General features: G+C 37.6%; 1 protein-coding gene across 1 annotated transcript in view; it reads right to left on the bottom strand.

Annotated features, from left to right (window-relative positions):
• The window catches only part of LOC129236084 (calcium-activated potassium channel slowpoke), a 282,580-nt gene that overhangs the window by 244,589 nt on the left and 12,445 nt on the right, over positions 1–25,546 (bottom strand). The window contains exon 2 of the mRNA XM_054870285.1: positions 12,424–12,762. Coding sequence (XP_054726260.1) covers positions 12,424–12,762 — 339 coding nt within the window. The remainder of the gene's footprint in view (positions 1–12,423; positions 12,763–25,546) is intronic.

Below are 25,546 nucleotides of genomic sequence, written 5' to 3' on the forward strand. Positions count from 1 at the left end.
TCCAGTATTCATTGATATTTCATCATGGAAAGACTTACGTCTCATCAATTTTTACAAATCGTACAAATTTAATACGAAAATCGACGTTCTGTGATAAGAGTTCATCGCGCGCTAAGACCAACTTACGGTGTTCAGCAATGCGGGCCCTTTTTAGCTCAATGGCTAGGTCAATGAGCAGCATTGCCGTATTTGGGCTAAAAAGAAAACACAAAGCCATTCAAGAACAGACATTACATCCATTGAAAACAACCGTCGGCCCATATTCCTTCACAGACGAGAGTGGCGCCAATGTAACAGTGAATGGCGAACGCTAACGCGCCACAATAAACGACTTTTTGATACCGGATGCCGGAAATTGAAGCCCATAATCTACACAACATTTGCCTCCAACAAGATGGCGCTACTTTCCATGCAGCTCGTGGAGCAAGGGATTTACTGCATCGTCGTTTCGGTGAGCAATTTATCTCTCGTCCCTGACCATTGATCGTGCACACCTTTGGACTTTTATTTGAGGGGGTATGTAAAGTTTAAATGCCCTGTAGATACAATTGCGGCATTCGATTCAATATTACTAGAGTTATTCACGAGATACTGACCGAAGTCCTCCAGCGACTCATTCGAAATTGGTGTTTACGGATGGCCGAATTACGGCGCAGTCAAGGCCAACATTTGAAAGGGACTATCTTTAAAAAATAGATTCCATGAATGGTTCTACATAATAATAGAATAAAGATTTGAATTTTCGATCGAAATCGATTTGAATTTTCGTTGTTTTATTTCAATTTAAAATCCAATACCTCTAAATTGCTCACCCTTTACATACATAAACAATATAATAAAAGTAAGCATAAAAGCATATGGCACGAAAAGGAATCGCACCCATCTTCACACCTACTTAACCCGAAAGTACCATTCAACTTTTCCTGACCAGCGGTGCTACCACTGCTGCTGCTTACATCCGTGTCCATGGTCGTGATTGTGGATGTGTTTTGCGGCACAATTTTTAATCGCTTTATCGATTTTCTATGGTGCACCTATTTTATAGTTTTCAGGTCGATGAACGACTCCCAGCAGCAGCAATTCGATTCACAAAGTAGCCAGTGTAGCTGCATGGGTAAATACTAAGGAGAATACCTTACAATAGCCCATACTCTGCAATGAATCCCCCGTGAAAGGCACATAACAGTATCTTAGCAAATAAGTTACTTGCTCGTAAACGCGTTTGTGTTTGCAGTGTTTGAATAGATTTTCCTGTTTTTTGTATGAAGCGCTTTAGTAACAATGTATCATCTCTATAAAAATAAATGGAACTTCAGAAAATTTTATGTATTCATAGCATACGTCTTTATGAGCTTAATGCCATATTGCATGTCCTGTAAGTAAATTAATTCATAAATACTCGTACAAAAACTACATATAGTGAGCGTCAAAATAAAGTGAACACCACATATTGATAAGTTTTGGCTATTTATTTGTTTATTTTGCATTTTAAATTATTTTTTTTATTAAAATTTAAATCACACTACAACAACTGCCATATAAAGCAAAGTTGTGAACTTTGTATAAAATTTGTGAAAATTCGGCAAATTTTCAAACTTTTTACTCAGAATTTTTAGAATTTTTTATGGAGCATTGAATTTTAGTGCAATAAGGTGTAAGTTTCAAGTGGTGCAAAAATCGCGTTGGTTTTTTCACGGTATTGAGTGTTTTCTTCCATTCCAAAAATGTGGAGTAGGCGTTAAATTGTGGAAATGTACAAGACCATGTCCCAAAAGAATTTTCAAAAATCAGTGTGATTTTTGATATACTTTAGGCTTACACTTTATTATATCAAAATTGAATGGTCTATTAAACTGCATACCCGACATTTTTCTAAAAACTCTGAGTAAAACGTTTGAAATTTTGATAAAAATTTGGCGAAATTTAAACAAAGTTCAAAACTTTGCTTTATATAGCAGTAGATGTAGTATGATCTATATTTTAATAAAAAAAATTGAAATTACAAAATAAAAAAATAAATAGTCAAAACTTTTCAAACTTATTGAGTTTTGTCGCAATAATGCGTAGTAACAATACATTTTTTATAAACTATTATAGAAGCCCATTTATTCTATTTACATACAAACGCACGCTGTAGACATATGAAACACAGTTATTTTCTGTCTTGCATGACAAAAGCTGGCTGGTAATTCGAGTTCATTAATTTTCAAGTGAGACAAATTTGATTGAATTATAGGGAACTCGACAAGAATAATGGGGAAAAGTTTTTTAATAAAACAACGACGGTGTGAGATACCAAATTGATTGTAGTTTTATTTCAGGGCTACATTCATGCCATTATGATATACTATTTACTTATACATATATATGATACAAAATCTGTCCAATGGAAGCGTTTGACTGATTCCATTCTACTGGAAACTATTTGACTAATTTGATTCTAACAAACTGCATTTTTTTTGTCGGGACAGACTAGCAAGTACAGCACTCAGACACAATTAATCCCATTGTACTGCACTCGGATTCCTCTGCTTAGTGACAGGAGGAACTGCCACAGTCGGTCGGGCATGACAGGTAACATCAGTACATCAGTTTTGTCCATCTGTAGCTTCTCTCAGCCTGCCAAGCTCTCTTGTGGGTTTGAGTAACCCGTTTGCTAACCAGAAGGGAGTGGCGAACGGGCTCCGGGCCAAGGAAGTTGGTTTCAAAACCCATTCTGGCTAAAGAGTCAGAGATCTCAATACCCGCGATACCCACGTGTACCGGTACCCTTGTTAGCATCAGTCCATTATGTCTACCGACATAGTTCAGCCTGGATTTACAGGACTCGACTACACTTGAAGTGGTTGGGGCATTACATTACATATTTATTGTAATACGGAATAGATTCAGTAAAATGTAAAATCCCCACCATTCGCTATAATGGGTTCGCATTCGAGTCATATTTTAAGTTAACGCCTGCGCAAGTTGTGGAGGTAATCGGCTCCAAGTCAGCCGAATTTGCCTTCATAACTGTTTGCACTCGGAGATTCGTCATTGTCTGCCGGGCACCGGCATAGAAATTTTTCTTGCATGGAGAAGAATGAGAATTGGAATTATAAATTTGAAATGGAAGCCAGATCATAATTTAGTTCTACAAAACGAAGCCTACATATTAAGCTTTCCAAAATGTATTCATAAAATTAGATGTGAATATTAGTTTGGAAGATACAAAAAATTAAATGGAGAAATCTCAAAATATCATTTTTAGGCCTCTAACGGTGCGCTCCTTGAGATAACGATTGTCGAACAATTTTTTACCCATTTTAATTTATTATACAGCTTAAACATTTAAAATAATTGTGTCCATACAATCAAACGAATCTATGATTTAAAAAATTACAAAAGTCAACAAAAAGGAATAAAGCAGAAAAATTAACTACTGAGTTGAGCGCCAACATTTTGCGATTCCGATGACATTTGACTTATTGCACGATTTTCAAAAAACAGTACAATGCATAACGAATACTAAACACTTTACTATACCGAAAGCACTTAAAAAAGCAAAAGTTTGTTGTGAGGAATAGAGGAGGCAAATGTGTAAAAGAAACTTTTTTTCGCCAAGACAACGCGCCAGTTTGTCCACAGCGCGATTTTTGAGGCTGAAAATTATTGAAAATAATTGGAAAATAATGAACTTATTTCTCCTCCATATAGCTCAGATCTGGCTTTTTTACTTGTTCTTAAGCAATTTAAAAGTGGATTTATGAAGATGAAAATTTGTGAGTAAAAAGAAACTGAAGACGGCCTCGAAAGAGTATTTTTAGGACAAAAATGGATAATATTTTATTTTGACGCTTAAGGAAATAAAGTAGCACAAATTTCTAACTAGCTTAATATAAAGTGAAAAAATGTAATCAGATATGATACTAATACAAACACAAAGATATGTATGTACAGTGCGTTAAATAACACAGGGACTTATTGCCAAGCTTTTACTATCAGTTGCTTCTTATTTAATTTTAATAAAATTATTATAAAATTCTGAATATATAATTTATTCTCATACCAAAATGATCTAAAACCAGTTTCAAACTACGTGGAAAATTAAAAAAAAATGCATTAAAATTTCAATGAACAATGTTCGGCCATTAAATTGTGGTGTAATAAAATGCAAGTATATGGCTCAAAAATTGCGTAGCTTTTTTTGTTTTTTTTTTTTGGTGGGTACAAAAATTTGAACTCAATTCGTTGATTATCTAGAAAGGTTGTTTAGATGGGAACGAGCGAAAACACTTTTCCTTAACTTATTAACCCATAGTAATATGACAACCCACCTACTCGTATACTCGAATTCATTATTTATGCCCACATATATTAGTATTTACGTAGGTCCTGCCTACCTCATATTCTCTTAAAACCAACCTTTAATTATAAACGCATTTTCCACTCATCCCGTTAGGTTTCTTTTAATATTATATTTACTTGTCAGCCAATAGACAGCTGAGTAGTAGCTGAGTAGTTTTTTATTGTAAACAGATATCTAATTATATGTTGACCAACGACAAGCAACCAGCTAAATGTGCACCTACACCCACGCAATTTTACCGCCTACTATGTAGCTCCTGATTTGTATGCAGTTACCTTGAACGGCTTAATTAAAACTTTACAACTTCCAACACATAGCGACCATCAATGGCACAGGACAAATTAATTTATTATTGGCATGGCGCTGGACAGCACACTCACATACGTTTGTAACTCTGAAGGTACCATGTAAATATGTATGTATGTGTGAAAATACAATGGGTATTGTATTACAACAGTTAAGTACATGATTTTATGTGTGCATGCATTCATCTATATATGTATGTATGTATTCGTTAGCAGCAAAGCAGATGCCGTAGGGTGTCCTGTTGTTTACACAATCCTATCATTGGGGCATCGTCTAACGTCAAAGCAGTTATAATGTTTACCCTTAGGAAAAAACAAGTGAGCAATCAACGCTTTGCTTTCGAACCGTAATTTTTGTATGAATATCAGTTTCATTCAAGTAAGCTAAAAATGCCATGCTTTTAAATCCGTGAATAAATTATAACAATTTAATTTTATACTTTAATGATTTTTTACAACCCCTCGAGATGAACGAACTTACGTCCTTAAATAAAAAAAAAAAAATAATAATTGGCGTGGAATGGAAACATCACGTGCTTCGCATGCCGACAAGCCGACAATAGGTTGGCTAAATCAGTAATGACCGGAAAGCCGATGACTACGAGGCCTTCGGGCGCCCTCCTACGCTCGAATGAGTGTTGAACATCCAGCTCTAACTACTATTTTTTACACATAAAATAAAATCCAAACAAATTCTATCTCTTGTACAAAAGTTGTTGCAGAACTGAATTTTATTCTACAATAAAGAAGAAGACCGAAGATGTTTGGCCGAGCTCCTCCTCCCGTCTTGATGTTCTTCCACAAATGGCGGGGCCAACAGTTTTAACCGACCCCAAACGGCAGATATTATTTATAAGGATATTTTTCATGGCAGAAATAAGCTCAGAAGCTCACCATTGCTTACTGAAGGGCGACCGCTATTAGAAAAAACTTTTTCATTTTGCTTCTTCATGTACGGAGATTCCAGCTTACGCACTCCCGAATGGTAGTCACACACCAAAAACTTTACTGTGGCCTTTTCGCGCATCATTGCATGTCTATTTGTAATTATACTGCAGGTGTTAAGTTCACAAGTGCCAAATACGATTGACGTGCGATGCCGTTTGCAAAAATTATAAATCTTCCGGCAGGATGATTAATTTTGAGCCACTTTTAAATACTTTTGTTGCAGCTATTAGTGGAGACCAAGATTCCTATTCTGACCCAGTTTACACTAGTTTGGATATAGTCGCGGAGTGTGTAGAATGTCACTGAATTCGGTCTGGACCGAACTTTTATACCTGGGAATCATGACACAATGAAACTTATTCAACGTAGAATCGATCTTGCTACCAAGTGCTACTTTGGACTAAGTAATCAAATAAGTAGTAAAGTCCTTTCTCGACGAACAAAACTAACACTCTACAAAGATCTCATCATGCCCGTTCGAAGCGTGGACGATGGAAACATCCGATGAAGCGACGCTTGGAGTGTTTGAGAGAAAGATTCTTCGGAAGATTTTTGGACCTTTGCACGTTGGCACGTAGGCGATGGAGCTATGAGCCGTATGAGCTTTACGACGACATAGATATAGCGCAGCGAATAAAGATCCAGCGGCTGCGTTGGCTGGGTTATGTCGTCTGAATGAATACGAACGCTCCGGCTCTGAAAATATTCGATACGGTACCAGCTGGTGGTAGCAGAGGAAGAAGAAGACCTCCTCTGCGTTGGAAAGAGCAGGTGGATAAGGACTTGGCTTCACTTGGTGTGTCCAATTGGCGCCGGTTAGCATGAGAAAGAAACGACTGGCGCGCTTTGTTAAACTCATATCGCGTAAGCGGTTATCGGGCCAATTAAGAAGAAGAAGACCACCGGGACCCCTTAAGGCTCATTTAAAATCATTGTTATGCAATGGTCGTGTTTTAAACTACTGTTTTTTTTTTTAACTTTTACTTAATCAATTTTATTTGTGCACAAAAAGTCTGTATTCGTAGACAAATATGAAATAATACATAAATTTTTGTCGAGTTATCATGCGCACGTAGAAGCCGTCCGCCTCTTACCATTCTGAGCATTTTTGTATATTTATGTCTATACCATCTCGATTCATTTATGCTGTTACATACAACCGCTAAGTTGACAAAACTACAATACTACGGTGTAAAAGTGCGCGCGAGCATAGAAAAAAACGCTTAAGCGAGTGGACAACAAAATATAAAATGCAAGAAAAACAGAAACGAAATGCAAACAAATGGCAGTCAAAAGAACTGTGTCAATGTTGAGCCCATGAAAAATTTATTATTTACCGGGTAAACCTTAAAGTGCCATATGCGCGTATAAGAATTGCACATGATTATATACATACATACGTTTACGAAGAAATGCGTGTGTACCTGCATATATGTATGAAAATCCATCCCTGTAATAAAGCTAATAGTCTCTAGAATATGTGACACAGTACAGACTACGCGGCATGCATCATAACCTAGTTTACCGGGCAACGATATCAGACGGCGCTTAACGTCCAGTTTCTTAACAATTCTTCGTTTTGAGACCTGCCACTGTGGCCACCATCTAAATTTTCAATCATTTTCGCCAAGTAACGAGAAATTGCTTAAGATATAAAAATACTCTGAAACTCTGTAAAAATGTACAAAGGGGTGGGTGCCTCCTGCGTCAAAAATTATGAAAGTCAATCTAGGTGTCGGCCTGCTATCAATGCCAGAACTTAACATTTCAATCGAAAACTCGATTAGAATTTCGCTTGTTAGTAATTGAGGGCAAATAACCAACAGCTTCGTCATCACTTACTAGTTTGAGCTGAGCTCAAGCTTGGCCCAAAAATTGTCTATTCATCCATGGCTATATCTGCCTACATTTAGATTTAGAAGATTTGTTCTCGTTGGATACCGCATAACTTGACAATTGCCCAAAAAAGTACTTGTATGGATTGATGTAAAAAAAAAACATATTTTAGAAATTTAGCCGCGGTGATACAAAGCTCGTGTACAACATCATAATTGGTGACGAATGTGAAATGTGTGAAATTTGAAATTGAAATTTAAAATCAAGCACCGAGAGATTTGGTAACTCCTTAAACACTCGCCTGAGTGTAATACACCTATTGTTTTCAAAGCTCTGGAAAATGAAATGGTATATAGTCAAGGAATAATAAAGAGAAGTAGCAGAAGGAAAATGATGAGATAGAATAGAGACAGGGACAAAGATAGCTAGGCATGTGAGAATTTTCCAGACTATTTGGCAAATTTGAAATTTTTCTCCGGTTTGCAAGAACAAATTTTACTCATTCTCATGACATCGGAATCCAAAATTCGTAACCTTGCTCTAGCAAAGGCAAGACACTCACAGAGAAAATGCTTAATGCTAATCGGTTCCTCTAAGCAAGAGAAGTAAATCGGGTAGTCAATGACTCCAATGGTGGTCATATGCTGTCCCCATGGGCTGTGTCCTGTAATAATACCGACCATCAACCGACTATATTTTCTACCAAGTTTCAGAAGAAAATTCGACAGTTTTCTGTTCGGGCTTGTCACAAAACACTTTGCAGTTCTACAGCATTCTAGACTGAGTCATCGCTCTTTATGTAAATTGCACGCATAATCGCTGATCCAACTCATGATTCCAGCAGAACTGATTCCGATTACTGACTCTGGTCCCTGTGGGGTAAGCGCTGATCCACAGTTGACCAATTTATCAGCAATTTAATTCCTTTGAACACCGCAGTGTCCTGGAACTCATATACTCGGAAATACAAGCTTATTCCGCGTTGCAACAGAATTAAGCTTATTCTTACATTTTTGAACAATCTTTGAGGATTGCGTTCGCCACAGACTTTAGTGTAGCCTGAGACCCTCCAATCTGTTTCCCGCTCTATCTCCTCCGAATTATCCAGAATCGGATCCGTTTGGAAAACAGTTGCCATTCCTCCCATAGCGTAATGATATAGGGTTTTCCAAACAGAGGTGTTATTTTGATATTCAAAGAAAAATGGTATTTTCTAATATAAATGATCGGATGTTTATTTCATTATAAAGAGGAAGGTATGCCGTTAATAGTGGAAAATAACATCAGGCAAATGACCACCACGACCACGCTTACAGGGCAATATCCTTTTCATGAAATTTTCCATAACCGAATTGCAAAGTTGCTGCCCTATGTCCTCGATAGCATCACGAGTTCCATCTTGGAGGTCTTGAATCGACCCTGGGCTGTTGGCGTAGACCTTCTCTTTCACGTGGTCCCAAAGAAAAAAGTCACAAGGTGTTAAATCACAAAATCTCGGTGGCCAATTGTGATCACCTCTTCGAGAGATAACACGGTCCCGAAACTTTTCCCGTAAAAGATCAATGGTTTCGTTGCTTGTGGGGCACGTAGTTGAAAATAAACGTTGTGCAGATCAATACCATCCAATTCCGGCCATAAGAAATCGTTAATCATCTCTCGATAGCGCAATCCATTCACCAATAACACCTGTTATTGGAAAGCCCTATACTTATTACTAGCATTTAAGTACCATCCAGCTATAGAAGCTATTTCATTCTTGGGCGCATCGGTAAACTAAATATCTCCAAAATGTCTTTGAAAGAGCTCTGCACAACTCCATTGCTTACGCAATAAAAATTTTACATCAAATTTCCTTCCAAATGAAACTATGGGCATTAAATGGTTTTAGGTGTTCGGCGAGGTTACTTTCTTTTAACCATAAACAACACTTGAAGTTCAGAAGTGAAAGCGAGGGAACGGTTTATTCAGATATCAGAGGAACTCATTTTAAGGCAAAAAAGCTTTAATCGTTATATATTTATATATGTAGACCAAATTTATATATTATACTTTGTGACAAAGTGATTTATTATAACTAATTCCCCAACTAGTGACAAAGATATTCACAGCGGCATAATTACTCAACCTCGAAACCACGTTCAAAACCAATCAAGTTAAACCCCCGTAGGTGGAACCAGTTATTAACCTCAGAATACTATCTGAACAATTAGCTGTCAACCAGTTCATTTCCCTACATTGTATGCACTTATGTTGTTTTATGTAGCTAAATATATGCAACATAACGAGCACACACAAGTGCGCTTGACCGTGTCCAATTTCAGTTTTCAAGGAGAAGCAATACGAAAAAAAACTCATGAAGTAAAAGAAAAAGTGTGAGCAAAAACGCGGGCGCAAAATATACAACTAAAGCAGAAAGCTATGCTAAATTCACTGGCACCTCGATAATGGCATTTAGCAGTCGTGGGCCAAAATAGATAAAAAATAATAATAATGTTTGGCCGAGCTCTTCTCGAATTTGTGCTGTGAAACTTGCTGTTGTTCCATAGACGGACTCTGGTTTGAGCAGAATAGCGCGTCATGCCACATAGAATTATGAGCCATCCCGGTGATGCCATTTAGCCACCTCCGAGCTGCTATTTGATTCCGTTAGATTTTTATTTCTTTGATGCAATGAAGTACCGATATTACACCTACAATCCATTATCGGTTCAGGCCTTTAAGGTGAATATCGAGCAAGCCGAAGATCTTAGAAAACTGGGTGCACAGAATGCGCTACTCTGAAATTAGCCAAGGCAGTCATATGAATGACATTATGTTCCATACATAATTGGCATCTTTTATCTATCTATCAAATAAACCAAGAATCTACCCAAAAAGTAAATTTTTTAAATTTTTAACAAAGATACTATATGGATCACCCAACCCTATAATACCAAAAGTGACAAGGGAATTCTCTGGAATCCTATTAATATGGTACAGCTGTAAAACCTCCGCTCGGGAGCATAGGGCCTCGACAACACTCCTTCATCGTACATGTGATGTCGGCATCTGCCAGCAAACCTCGACTACGCTGACGATATTGCCCTCTTCTCACACCATAACGGACACATGCAGAAGAAAATTGATGACCGCAGCTTTCACGCAGAGCGCGTCGGCCTACGTATAAATGTGTTTAAAACTAAATCTATGCAAATCAACACCTCGTAGATAAACAATTTTACATTATACGGTGAACAAATCGAAAGCGTCGGCAAATTACACCAAATGGCGGAAGGATGACCGATATATAACAAGTGCAAAAATTAAAAAATTAAAAGAGGTATTCGCCAGCCTAAAAAGATATGGTACGCGAGACAACTGAAGAAAACAACGCGCAAAAGTAAGGATTTTTAATTCGAGTATAAAATCAGTTCTTCTCTACGGTTGTAAAACTTGGCTTGTATCAGCATCTACCACACAAAGCTTACAATCATTTCTTAACCGTTGTCTCAGAACAATCCTGCGCATATGATGGCCTGGCAACTGGACATCCAACGAACAATTCTCCGTAGGAAGCGGACAAAAACCCATTGCTATTGAAATACGAGAACGTAAATGGAGATGGACTGCGTACACCATCCGTAAACCAGATATCGAAATAAGCAGAACGGCTTTAGACTGGAAACCTCAAGGACATCGCCGCAGAGAACGTTCTAAAGGGTAATGGCGGAGTAGCATTTTTGACGACTTTTTAGGAGTCGATGAAAACCTAACGTCCTCCCAGATCAGGGCAAAAGCGAATAATCGCCAACATTGGCAATCTTTTCTTTCGCCAATATGTGCCTAAAATCGACGCGACAGCAAGAAATAATAATTTACCCTTTATTCTGTGGCAAGTATGTGGACGCGACCTCGTTTTTGCACTACTGCTTGGCTTTTTGGCTAACTAGCTGGCTAGTTGGCTAGGCTTGTAGTTGTGCAGACAAGGAGGCTGGCCGGAAATTGCATTTATTAAGCAAAACTGCATGCTTACACACACATACACATATATGTACATACCTATAAAGAATACTTGACGCCCATGGCATTTACCGGCATAGTAAATAAATATAAATTAAATATATATTATAAAAAACTGAAATACCAATCGCCTAGAGAGCCATTTAACTGTACAATATTCCTCTGCCCGTAAAAAATTTTAGTACTTCTACTAAAACAAATGGTTATTTATAATTGCCGCATTGAAAAAATGTATGTACATTTCGAAATCCATACACTGCCTTGCTTCTTTACTTGACAAGAAAATATTTGTTATGTATAAAATTGTTTTCGAGGAAGCAGCCCGATTAGGTGCTCAAAAGCATCGTTTAACATGTCAAAACTCGGAAGTCTAACTGCCACAATTTCCGACTCAAGTCTCGTATATACTTTGTTCCACTGAGACATTTAGGCATTTTAATTTCACAGCTCATAAAAGCCGTTGTATTCTCGTACATAACTAAAAGTAACTGACCAATAGTAAATGGCAACGTCAACAAATTTAGTTTGCACACTGCATTCCAAACAAATCGAGTTGTATGCAAATACTCTATGTATGTATGTATGGATGTTTGTATGTATGTCCACTCGCACGGAATGCCAATGGCAGGTGGTAAAATAAAACGAGCATCACCAAGTCACGCATACGTTGTGCTACCCTTCACGATGCCTAGTCCGATAAGCGAAATGTGTTAAAACGAATCGCTGAATAGCCCAATTAAGTGCAGGCAACATACATAGGTACCGAACACTGTAATTACAATTTTTAATAACAACAACGGAATTCGCGCATATGTCACGAAAAATATCTACCACATCAACAGACAAGTTGCACCGATTACGTTTCTATTGTACTCGTATATATGTATGTATGTATATATGCGACTTTCTGTCTTGCCTTTCAACTGCTCACATTTTCAACTACTTCTTTAGCAAAAAGTTTCTCATCAAATCGTTTCGTTTACTTACCAAAATTCGTCCTGTTGTTGTTTGTCCCGATATAAGCTCGCCAGCCCAGTCTTTGGCTTCTGTCATAAAGGTACCTTCGAATTCCTGCTTGTTGCGTGACGCCTTCTGCTCCTTCTGCTTGGGATCGTTGGGGCCCAAATCGGGCTCCTTGCGACAGCAAATGAATGCAAACGCTCGCCATAGTAGCACAATAAATAGACCAGCAAGGAAGGTAAAAATGCTGGAGAGCAAAAAACACCAGTACTTGCGTACTTTGAGACACTCATCGGCAACGAATGGTGAATCTGTTGGATCTTCGGCCAATGATTCGACAGTGCTTTGGTCACACCCCGACATCCCCTAAAATTGTATGGGTGAAAAAAAGATTGATTTAGAATAAATTGTTGAAAATTCTATTTATTTATTTATTTATTTATTTATTTGTATGAATTATAATTATAAATAATTACATTACAGTAGAACAGCAATTACTATATGATGAAATTTTTTTTTTTTGGAATAGAGAAGTTAAGGAAAACTATTGTATTATATTTAAGAAATTACTGCTATCTCAAATATACCATAAATTCGATATGTTCAATGAATGAGTTTTTAAAAGCTTACCTAGGAAAGTTTAGTTAATAGCTGTATTACGTAATGTATGTATGAAATTTTTATTGTTGCGTGATAATTCAAATTTTTACATGAATATGAAATGTAATTTTGGAGCCCTTTAATGCATGTATTGTATAATTGCTGAGTTAACCTACGAGTTTCAGTAGTATCGGTATATAACAGAAGGGAATAATTCTTTCGCACTTCGTACCTGCCGGAAAAATTTGAAAACACCATTCCATTAAAAATATATGCTTAATTTTAATTAAAGAAAAAACACCTGAACTTGAAAGACCATCCGAGCTCGTTGTAGTTATTGTTTCTGAAGCAGCATAAATATCCCCCATACATATAAACACACGAAGAATACTGCTGGAGTGACAGTCCTTAAAAAAATAAAATAAATAATTGGCGCGTACACTTCTGTTAGGTGTTTGGCCGAGCTTTTCCTCCTATTTGTGGTGTGCGTCTTGATGTTGTTCCACAAATGGAGCGACCTACAGTTTTAAGTCGATTCCGAACGGCAGGTATTTTTTTTTTTTTTTTTGTTATGAGGCGCTTTGCCGAGGGACGACCGGCTTTTTGACGGTTCTTGCTTAGATATACCCTACGATCAAAAAGTACCGTGCCGACCAGGAAGACAATTTTCTTCGATTGCCCAGGCGTAGTGCACCGTGAGTACCTTCCATCGGGCCAGGGCCAGACAGTCAATAAAGAATATTATTTATCCATTTTGAAGCGTTTGAGAAATGCTGTACATCGCAAACGGCCGCAAATCTGGGCAAACAATTCTTGGTCGAAAGGCAAAAGGAGGTCGTGTCGAGCAAAAGTAAATTAATTCTTAATTAAGTATTATTTTCACACCATTTTTACTTTGAATAGAATAAAAGTAATTTTCCAAACTAAATTTATGGCCTTTTTAATTGGTTACACTTCCAGTACCGGACCCTGTAGGTTTATGATCGGCTTCTTAACAAGGAATTCAAATTAATTACAGGAACAGTCAGTAATCAAGAGTCGATATTTCTCATTTGTAAGGTCGAATTTTGAGTATTGCAGCATCATATGGGCACCTATCCATTCTCGCTCCACCTTAAGAGTAGAAAGGCAGAAATAAAGGTAAAAGTACATAGAAAGAAGCGCCTTACTTTACTTTCGTACAAATTGACATTTTTTACTTTAGCCAATTTTTTTCAATTGTTATTATTTATAAGCCAAACAAATTGTAACTCCAGTTGTGTCTATAAAATTGTGGGCTTCAATTGAAACTCCCCTCTACTAATGTGACGTCTACAAGTATTTAGAGGCAGTTTATCTCCATGCCAATAAATTAATAATTATTTTTTCTGCCTACTCGATTGGCTTTCCATTTATAGGCTGGGTATCTCAACAACATCGTAAAGAGAGCTCACTAAAATTTATGTTTAATCAATGGAGTTTAATTTTTGAAGTAAATAATTTCATCGTTTGTTGATTGTGCACGAATTAATAACATTTTTCTACGTAGCCTTAACTGCTTAAAATGCACTTGGAAAATAATTACTTTTCAACCATTTACTTTATTCATATACGAAGCGTAAATTAGCAGATTAATAAATTCCCTCTTATAAACGAATTTTTAATTACAGTTTGTTAATCGCGAAACGACTCTCCCATTGTAAACACTCCCACAGAATTATTAAATCAAACGAAAAATTTACAAACAACAGACAACTCAATGTTATTGCAAACAATAATAAACCGAAACTTTCGTGACTTACGATGTCGTAAAGTAATCGTAAAGAAAACAAATAAATAAATTAAGGTAAAATTGAAACAAATGAAGATGTTGCATATTAATGTGGTTTACATGCTTGTGAATGAATTTATTTAAGAGTTTTCACATAAAGCAAAAATTTGCTGCTATTATGTGAGTGATCAAAAAGAAAACAACAAAAGCATAACCACAAAATATTAACTACGAGTACTCGCATAGAAATGTTACTCATACGCACTGTTAAACCACCTATTACCCACCAGGTTCAAAAGCTTTAATTTTTCGTACATAGACAAGAATGCATAAAATAAAAGAAAAAACAATACGGCGAAGGCGTACAAGAATTAGTTACATATAAGGAGAGGTACTCATACATCGATTACTCAATTACTCCTAGCCGATTTGTATGTATGCATTTATACAAACAACACAGTAGTCTTACTATTAAATCCACTACAAGTCGAATATGTACATAGCGATGACATCTCAAATGCTAAATAAACATGAGAGGAAATACACAAAATACTATAAAGAAGCAGTTATTTGCTCAGCTAGAAAGGCAAAAAAGTAAATTAAAGAAACAAATCGTAAAATAATTTTAAGTGGCAGTACAGGAAAAGTGTATCGCCAAAAGTGGTGAGTGAAGAATTTATGTTTATACCGTTTGGTCGTAAACGTGATCACACGGGTATATATTTTAAATGTAAAGGAAAAGCATGCTTGCCGGTTTGAATTAAAATAAGAGTGACATTATTGCATAAAAAATATTTTCAATTTGAAAATAATTTTAAAACGTACATACGAGTACTAAAAATAATATTTTCTGTAGAAGTAACACATAGGTCCCGGGTCTAACACATAAATGGCATTAGTTTTATTGCATTCACCTCTTTTTCAGTTAGTACTAAACTTAAAAAGACAACTGTTAAAATTTCATGATATTCTATTCATAAGTTCGTGAGCTATTGCTACTTTTGTTATTTTCAAAGAATTTTGAAAATAATTTCGTGTTTTTATTTTACACTGCTTCTAGGTGGGGAAAAATACCCTCAAATATCTTGAAAAGTATTATGAGTTCGGAGTCCGAAAACATCCATCAGAAACAACAATAAAACTATGGTTCACTGACTTCCAACGATGTCGTAGAGACACCGCTGATGGACAACGCTGTGGACGTCCAAATGATGCGGTAACACCAAAAAACCTCAAAAAAATCCACAAAGTCGTTTTGAATGATCCAAAAGTGAAGTTGCGTGATATAGCTGAAGATATCAAAAGAACTTTTGGCTTCATATTGCAGAGTACTTGACTAAGAGAAAGCTCTGTTCAAAGTGGATGCCACGTTTGCTCATTGTTAACCAAAAACAAGAACGTAGTAATCATTCTGAGCAGTGTTGGGCTATATATAAACGTAATAAGCCGACATTTTTGCGTCAATATGTGATAACGAAAGAAACATGGATTCAACACTTCCCTCCGGAATCAAAACGATTGTCATTGGAGTAGAGTAGTGGACTGGTGAACCTCGCCCAAAGCGCGAGAAAGCACAACAGTCAGCTGGAAAGGTTATGGCCCCGGTTAGATGTGGGATGTGCGTCGTATAATATTAATCGACTATCTTGAGAAGCGAATTATCATCAAGACTGAATATTATATAGCAGCGTTTTAAGACCGAAACTGCAAAGAAACATCCGCATATGACAAGGAAAAAATGTTTGTCTCATCAAGCGAACACACCGTGTCACAAGTCAATCAAAACATTGGCAAACGTACATGAATTGAACTTCGAATTGCTCCCGCATCCACAGTATTCTCCAGATTTTTTTACCAGCGACCGGCTGTTCGCAGACTAAAAAAAAAAAATGTTCGTCAGTAATAAATTTCGCTCGAACTGAGACCTATTTTGAGGCAAAAGATAAATCGTTTTCAAAACTGATATTGAAATGTTACAGAAGCGCTGGAATGATTGCGTTGTTCTCGATGAAAATTACGTTCGTTGATAAATTTAAAAGTAAAACGTGTTTTCTTTGTTAGGCCCGGGACTTTTCAGCCAATGTGTTATATCGGTAAAATTCAAATTTTATAAAGGTTTCTAATGATGAAGGTCGCATGCGCCCAATGGGTTTAATAAGTATATTATTAGGTGCGCAACTAAGTTCTGAAAAAATGGTTATAAGTGAATCATTGAAAGTATTGGCCATCGCTGGCTACTACTTTTTCCCATCTTTCTGGTAGATCTCGTATACCATCGCGGTAAAACTGTTCATCTTTTGAGGCTTTCCACGAATCAAGCCAGTTTTCGATGTCTTCATATGAATGGAACTGCTGGTCAGCTAGACCTTGTGCCATCGATCGGAACAGGTGGTAATCGGACGGCGTAATATCTGGAGAATATGACGGTAGAGGCAGAATTTCCCATTGCACTGTTTCCAGGTATGTTTTGACGAGTTTGGCAACATGAGACCGAGCGTTGTCATTCTGTATAATCACTATTTCGTGCCTCTCCGCATATTGCGGCTGTTGCTCGCGCAGTGCTCTGCTCAATCGCATCAATTGAAGTCCCCAAAGATGGGTTCGTTTGGTTTTAACAGTTCATAATAAGTAACAACAACTTGGTCTCACCAAATAGATAGCATAGCCTTCGCAGCCTGAATATTCGGACGAGGCGACCACGTAGACGCATGACCGGGCATTCCCCATGACTTTCTTTTCTTTGGATTGCTATAATGAATCCATTTTTCATCACCCGTCACTATGCGATGAAGAAACCCTTTCTTTTTTGTCACTGGAGCAGTTATTCACAGGCGAAAAAACGACGTTCAACATCCCTTGGTTTTAACTCATAAGGAACCCAAGTCCCCTGTTTCTGAATCATTCCCAAAACATGCATCGCTTGGAAATGGATTGGCGGGTAACTCCTAATACTGAAGCAAGCTCTTCTTGCGCTTTACACGTCTCCTCATTGAGCAACGCCTTCAGTTCAGCGTCTTCGAAGGTTTTTGGCCTTCCTTCACGCGGACGATCATCAACATTAAAATCGCCGTCTTTGAAGCGACGGCACCAATCTCGGCACAAAATCAGACATTTTCACAAATCCAAAAGTATATGATACCAAAACAAAATCACTAATGTGTCGAAGCAGTTTGTTTACCATATTTCTAAGCTTGGTTTATAACATTTAGGTTATGTTATATTAGAATTGACACACTGCTGGCGGCATCTATTGACAAACAGCGGGAACTTAGTTGCGCACCTAACTCTATAAAAAATTATGTAAAATATGACTTTTCGTATTGCAAATAGTTGCAATAGACAATTCGCTTACTATATTTTATCTACAGAGTGGACCATAGAGCGTTTGCTTTTTGAACCACCTATTTCTTTGAGAATGGTAACACAAATGACATGTCCAATGTATTCATAATTTACTCAAAGGTTTGACATTTACGAAATGGGACGCTATACGCTTGAACAAAATTGGGAAATATGGGAAACCTATTTCCAAAGTGGTGAGTCTTCTTCTTCTTCCGCGGTTACAGTACATAGCGAGCGTTACCGTGACATGCTCAACGAGTTTTGTTTCCAAAAATTGAAGAGGATGACATGGACGACATTTAGTTTCAACAGGACGGTGCAACTTGTCACACTGGCAAAGTTACACTCAAACTTTTGGCTACCGTTTTTGAATTCCGATATCAATTGGCCGCCTCGGAGCTGTGATTTAAGCCCGTTGGACTATTTTTTGTGGGAAGCCGTTAAGGACCAATGCTATGCGAACAATCCAGAGACAATTGATGATTTAAAACACGAAATCGAAGTTGCCATTCATGAAATTGCAGCCCAAACAATCGAAAATGTGCTTAAAATTTGGGTTGATCGAATGGCCTACTGTAAAGCCAGTCGTGGCAGTCATTTGAACGATACTATTTTTTATTCATAAATGACAATGTTCAATCTTCAAAATAAAAAAAAAGTTTGAAAAAATATTGATCTGTTTTTTTTTTTTATAGCCGATTCAAAAAGCAAATTTTACATGGCCCACCCTATACTATTGACAACCCTTAGAGGCTACTTGTCTTCGGCCGCGTGTCTTTTTAACCTTTGATGCCGTTCGAAACTAATTTTTTTACAAAGCTTCTTAAAGAAGTATCTCAATTATTAGTAGTAATTCTTACTAGATTGAAATGCTTTACAAACATCTGCCTTTCAAAAAGTTGATTTCCATTTTTACTTGAAGCAAAAGAATTTAAATGCATCTTGAAAAAATTGTGACTCTAATAAGGAGTTGATCTTTTTTATTGCTAAGTTACCCTTACATTTCCCAAGTTGTGCGCAGTGGTACTCAGGTTAAATTCATACGAAAAATCCTCCATCAATACGGCACGTTTTCACAACAACAATTTACAAGTTTACATTTTTCGCACGAGCACTTCAATTCGATTTTAAGATATTAAAATTTTCCATACATTTTTTTAGTAATTTTTTTATAATTTTCGTTGGCGTTAGCCTATAAAAACACACCGTTTTCAATATTTTTTGTGATTCACAACTTATTTATGATATTTTTTAAACTATTTTCATTTTTTCAGCAAACTTAATCACTTAATTTTATAATTTGTGTGCCATTCATGCACTGGCACGTATTTGCACTCGTCAGCTGACACGCCGCTGGGGTTGACAACATTTGCATATCCTCTTTTAGTCACATTCCGTCGCACTACAAACACACTATCAAGAAATTTTCACAATTATTTTTATTTTTATTTAATTTTTTTATTTTATTTTATTTTTTTTTGCGTTTCGCTTTTCTATTTCCTTCGTTTTATGTTATTGCTATGGTGTATTTTCTTCCTTTTATTTCAAGCCAAAGAACGTGGATTTCAATTTCTCGCTGCTATACTATGTACTATAATTTGTTGTTTTTATGTTGCAATTTTTCGTAATTCTATTTTTTTTTATATCATTTAAGCAAATTAATTTTGGCATTCTAAAACTTGCAAAATTCTCTCGTTTTCAATTGCCACAGCGACAACAGCAATAAAAATATTGACCCCAAAACAATGTAAATTTCTTAGCCAAAATGCTGAGATTCGCTGGCAAAACGCGCGCAACTAGGAAGAATACAGCAGCGAGCGAGTGGAGAGTAAGTGAACAGCGCCCAGGCGCTGCCTTCTTCCGTACGTCATTTTACAGCGCGACCAAAATAACAGCACTAACAACATACGCGCCGATACTTGGGTATGCTTTGGCTTGACGGGCGAGAAATGATGATGTGCGCGCGCCCACTTGGACACAACAAGTTTTTTCGAATTTTCAATTTGGTTACTCAATATGCTAGACGTGCTGCTTTTGGCAACAGCTGCAAACCATTTTCAATATATAAAATTTTCATTTCATATTTTAGGAAAAATATTTCTTATTATATTTTCGATTTCAAATAGTTTTTTTGCTTTTCTTTATAGTAAATATCATTTGATTTTCAAGGGTTACACAACTCCTTAACAAAGCTTGCACTTCGCACTTGGGTTTTGCTCGTATGAATTTAAACACTGCTAACGATGGCCAAAATAGTTTACGACACGTATTCCGCCGAATTGTATACTCGCCTCGACTCACTCTTTGCAACTGAAGTGAAAAATTGTCACCGAAAGAGCGTCGAGTCGTAGACTTTTGCAAAAAAGTGTCGCTTTTCCGCGCTGCTGCAGCATCAGCCGCAGTCAGCGCCTTCGTCAACGTTGCAGGCACTAAAATAGTACTGTTGTCACGTCACTCCTTGATGGGCAAAACAAACAAAAAAATTAGCAACAAAATTTCGAGTGGCCGGCAGGGAAAATGGCAGGCGTGGATGATCAGTGATGAATGGTTGCCAGCTTGCGACCGAAAGCGATATAGAAAATATATAAATAAATTAAAGGGTAAACCGGAATTTTGAAAAAAAAAACAATAATAAAGCAGAGATATATGTATAATATTTCAATTTTGCGATGTGCGTCTTGTTGTTCTGCTAATATATAAACGGAACTGGAATTAGAAAAAAAATGTTCCTGAATTTTTCTTATTCTCAATTGAGCTTGAACCCATGATCAACTGAACGATAATCACATACAAAAGCACTCACTTTCGGCGATTAGTAATATAGGCGTAGAAAATATACAGCCATTCAAACTTAAACGCAACAAGCCACTGACACAAAATTTTGCACTTACGCTAAACTTATGCTGAAACTGACTGAAATGGATTTACAGAAATTTTGAAATGGATTAACACAAATTTTAGATTTTCGGCAGATGTTATGGAAACCATAAAAATCAGTCCCAAAAAAGAGGTGCATGGATGGAGTTTCGTTTGAAGGGTTATAGGTCAGAGAGTATTTCAGGTGGATTAGCTTTATAATTTTCGCCATTGCTTGCCGCGTGTCGACTGATGTTAGAAAAAACCACAGGGTGTTTCAAAACCGGACACTACCTACCTAAGACACGCAGAGCCCATTTTAGTCCATAGCGATTTTTTAGCGAAAATTTAAGAAGTCTCCGAAGCTCCAGTTCAGAAACAGATTCTAGTCTTTCAAAACTGAGAGCACCCAAGTAGCATAGTTTAGTTTTTTAAAGAGCCAGCAGTAGCATAGAAGATGCTCCAGGATTTCTCTTGTGCCCGGCTCATTACATTTCCTGCATGCATCGTTTAAAGTTAGACTTAGCTTGTAAGCGTGTATTGCAAGTAGGCAGTGCCCTGTTAGTATACCAAGTAAAGTTCTACAGCTTTTTCCATCGATGTCGTCATGTGCGTATTTACAAGTGATCCTAGCTACTTTGCAATTATTTAAACTAAGCCATCTGCCTTTCGGCTTTCTCAACGTTTGCTCCTCTAGTTCTTTTTGAATTGTGCGCAGAGGTTTAAGTACCTAACTTATTTGATCCCCTGCAAGTCTCGCACCTTCTTTAGCCATTCCGTTTACTGTCTCATTTCCCTCTATGTCTTTATGCCCCGAATCCTTATATACAGTCTACGGTTACGAGCGAGCTTGTTAATTGCTTCCTTGCATTCATGGATATTTTTGGATGATAGGCAATATGATTTGATCGCTTTTATAGCTAATTGGCTATCCACGTAGAAGTTTATTGCGCATTTAATTCTTGCATCTGTTCATACAGGCTCTGCTGCTTTCTTTACAGCAAAGATCTCAGCTTGAAACACAGTGCAATATTTAAGAATTTTAAATGTCTTCGATGCTTAGTTCCGCAAAGTATATGGTATAGCCTGAATTGACCGTGTCATTCCGAGTAATAGAGCTATGTGCGGAGGTTCCAGAGGTAAGCTGACCGATTGTTTGTAGCCTCATAGCTGAATTTGTAGCTCCCGCAATGCAAAGCCCGGAGAGCCGTGGAACTCGGACTCGATTTTCCCTACAAGTAACGCTGAAATCTAAGAAATAGAATAAAATTACCCTGTCGATGAATTTGAAATTCATGGAACGGTATATTTGAATCTACTCAAAAAAAGTCAAATCATAAACTTTTGTACTCGTTTTACAAATCATTTTTATGTCTGAGAGAAGAATCTGTTAAGATAACAGTAGTAGGTTCTGTAACATATTTAGTTTCCATTTGTATGTAAATAACAGTATGTTCTATTCAGCCGCTGGTACTTTTGCAGTTATAGCAAAAACTTTGATGCATTACGAGCACTGCAGGGGGAGAGACGACCGCATTTCGTCAAAATGTTAGCGAAAGCTTCATCTCGCACACGTAAAAAATTAAAGAGTCTGAGTTTATTATAAAATTGCAGTTACACTTCACATTTATCCATTTAAATTTGTGTTCTTAAAATGTGTGCTCACAAAAATATACTTGAAGGGGTTTCAAAACGTCAACATATGGCATTTGGGTCTGTTAGAAATTTTTCTTATTTCGTATGGGACACTGATGTCAATTTTTTCTTATTCGGCCGTGCTGAATACCTTTCTCGGAACAACGAAAGCTCAGCAACTATTTACTATAGTCTCAAAGTAATAGTGGGTGTATTTGCAACGCCTTTGCATTTTTCTACCGTTCCCAAAACCTCAACACAAATCATCGTCATTATTTACTCTCTTGTGCTCCGTTTAACTTTCTTTCTTAGTTTTCATACCGCATTTAGTCATTTTGTTTATTTCATGGAAATGTGCAGATGTCACGCAATGACAAGTGCTTACTACTGTTGTTGTTCGAGTATAAGAAAGGTTGTCCTACCCACTAAGCAACCAGACAATTCTTCCTAAATGTGTATATGTAAAAAGTAAGCGAGCAAATTGGTAGTGGACACGAACAATTTTTTATAATGCTAACGCTAACTGACAATGATAAGTAAGTAAGATAAACATGAGTAAACAACATTAACACAATCAATGATGTTGAGGAAGATCTAAGAATTTGAAAACTTGCTTTGTAAAATAGTAATTTTGTATTAGAACATTTGGCACGTTCGCTGATTCCATATCTCTGAAGAACACTCCCCTAACAGAGCTTGATTCGTGGTACCATAAAGCATGAAGTACATAACAAGGGGGTAGGTAGAGGGGGGCAAGACAAGAAAAACTGAAGACCTTGCGACGCCTACTACAGCTGCCATGTAAAGGGGCGCAAGTACTGTTGCTCCATCCGGTGGACGAGCGCCTCACAAAAATCCGCATAAAAGTCCGATTTTTTAACATCTCACTCATTTGCGCCGACGCCCCGACGGAAGAGAAGGACGATGCGAACAAAGATTCCTTCTGTGAGTGCCTAGAACATTCCTCTGAGCGCTACCCCCGCCACGACATAATAGTCGTGCTTAGCGGCTTCAACGCAGGGGGTGAGCAAGCAGCGAATTTTTGGTCCCTTAGTCGAAAAATTCAGACTGCACAACGAAGCATCCGGTAACGGACAGAGACTGACCGACTTCGTCGGGCTCGAAACATGGTAGTCTGCAGCACCAGATTCCAGCATAAGAAAATACATCAAGCAACGTGGCTGTCTCCTGATCGAAAAACGCGAAACCAAATCGATCAAGTTGTGATAGATGGAAGATACGCTTTTAGTGTTTTAGATGTACTTACGATCTAAGGACCCAACATCGACTCGCATCATTACCTCGTTGCAGCCAAATACCGCACACGCCTCTGTGCAACAAAAAACGTACATCAAAATACGTAAAGAATGTTCGACATCGAAAAGCTGCAATCGCAACAGACAGCCAGGAGATTCGCCACTCGACTCTCACTCCTGCTCTCGGAGAGTACTGCCCAACAAACTGGCATGCACGAGCAAAGGAGCAGCAATTCTCGTTCTTTATGTACCAGCGCCAAAGAAAAAACTGTTGGTACTGCGAAGAATGTAATGCTGCCGCGGGGGAAAAAAAACAGAAGCTGCCTATAGAGCCACATTGTGATCGGGCACAACGCGAACCATGAGGGATCGCTACTGGAAGCTAAGAAAGGAAGAGAGACGAATTATCAGACGAGAGGCCGAAATACGTGAGTGCGAGGAGCTTGAACGGAATAACGCTCGAAAATTCGCGCGTTCCTAAACTCAGCCAAAACCGCTTAGGTGGTTATCGCGCCAATCAAAAAGAAGAAGATGAAGATTCCCGTAACCTTAAGGCCAGTTTGAGCACAAACAATTTACTAGACGTCATATTTTCTTCCCTTGCAGAGTTTTCCCTCTTCAGGGGGCATGCTTAAAACAGGAAAATTATCCACTTACATGAAGACATTAGCGCATTCGTGATATTACCTAATTCAATTAGGAAAAGTGCATTTTAATACGAATAAAGACTCAGCAGAGGGCGTAGAAAGATACACGAGCAAATAAAATTCCGGTATAAATGCGCGCCCTCCTTCCACTGGGAGTCATAAATTGTATGCACTTTGGGTGAAGTTTCTTACTAATTAGTTCATTTGGCATAATTTTCAGAAAAATGTTTCCTGTTATATTAAAAGTATTTTAATATTTCCATTTCATTACTTTCTCACAGCTGAGTCGGGAAAATGCAATAAGTTGTTAGAAATTTTTGTATTGCACTAATCTCTGTTTCCTGCCTCGTGGAATTTGTCTTTTTTTTAAATAAAAAACAATATATTTATTTGTTTCTTCGCACCCAACAATTGCTGTTGACAACACTTGCAACGCATTAAAGTCACACCCTTGGCATTAATATTAATTAATGTGACTAATAAATCGCACTCACGCAGGCTAATAGTTGTTCCCTAAAAATACCAAAAATAACAACAACAATGGCGATTCTGCTTACTAACAGCAAACAAAGTCCGATACAATATTGGCACGCAGCTGCGACTGCAGCTGTGGCTGCGACTTTATGTAGCTGCTAAGCGTTTGCATGCAACATCGAGCGCTGTAAATAAAAATAGACGCAGCACTCGCCAACCAAAAGAACAACAAAGGCTTGTGTGTAAGAGTATATGCCGCCACTGCTGCCACCAGCATCAACAACAACGCGACCACCGCAGTCGGCCAAAAGAAAAACAAAGCAGAAAACAAACACTGCGGTTGGTTGCGGCCAACAGTCAGGCAAATAGTCGTGGCGCCAATTCATCAGGCTGTCAACTCACAACGCTGCACAGTGAAGATCATGGCCATAAATATGAAAAGCAGTCTTAGTAAAAAAACAAAAACTATTTACGGCATTCGATGAGCGATGTCTGTGGTAAGACTACTGTACCCTCTTTATCGAAGATTGGAGTACCAAAGAATTAAAGTTTTTAAATTCCTAACGTTACTAAGCTTTTGAGATTAGATC

The sequence above is a fragment of the Anastrepha obliqua genome, chromosome 1 (genome assembly GCF_027943255.1).
Source record: "Anastrepha obliqua isolate idAnaObli1 chromosome 1, idAnaObli1_1.0, whole genome shotgun sequence".
In the NCBI taxonomy this organism is placed as follows: Eukaryota; Metazoa; Arthropoda; class Insecta; order Diptera; family Tephritidae; genus Anastrepha; species Anastrepha obliqua.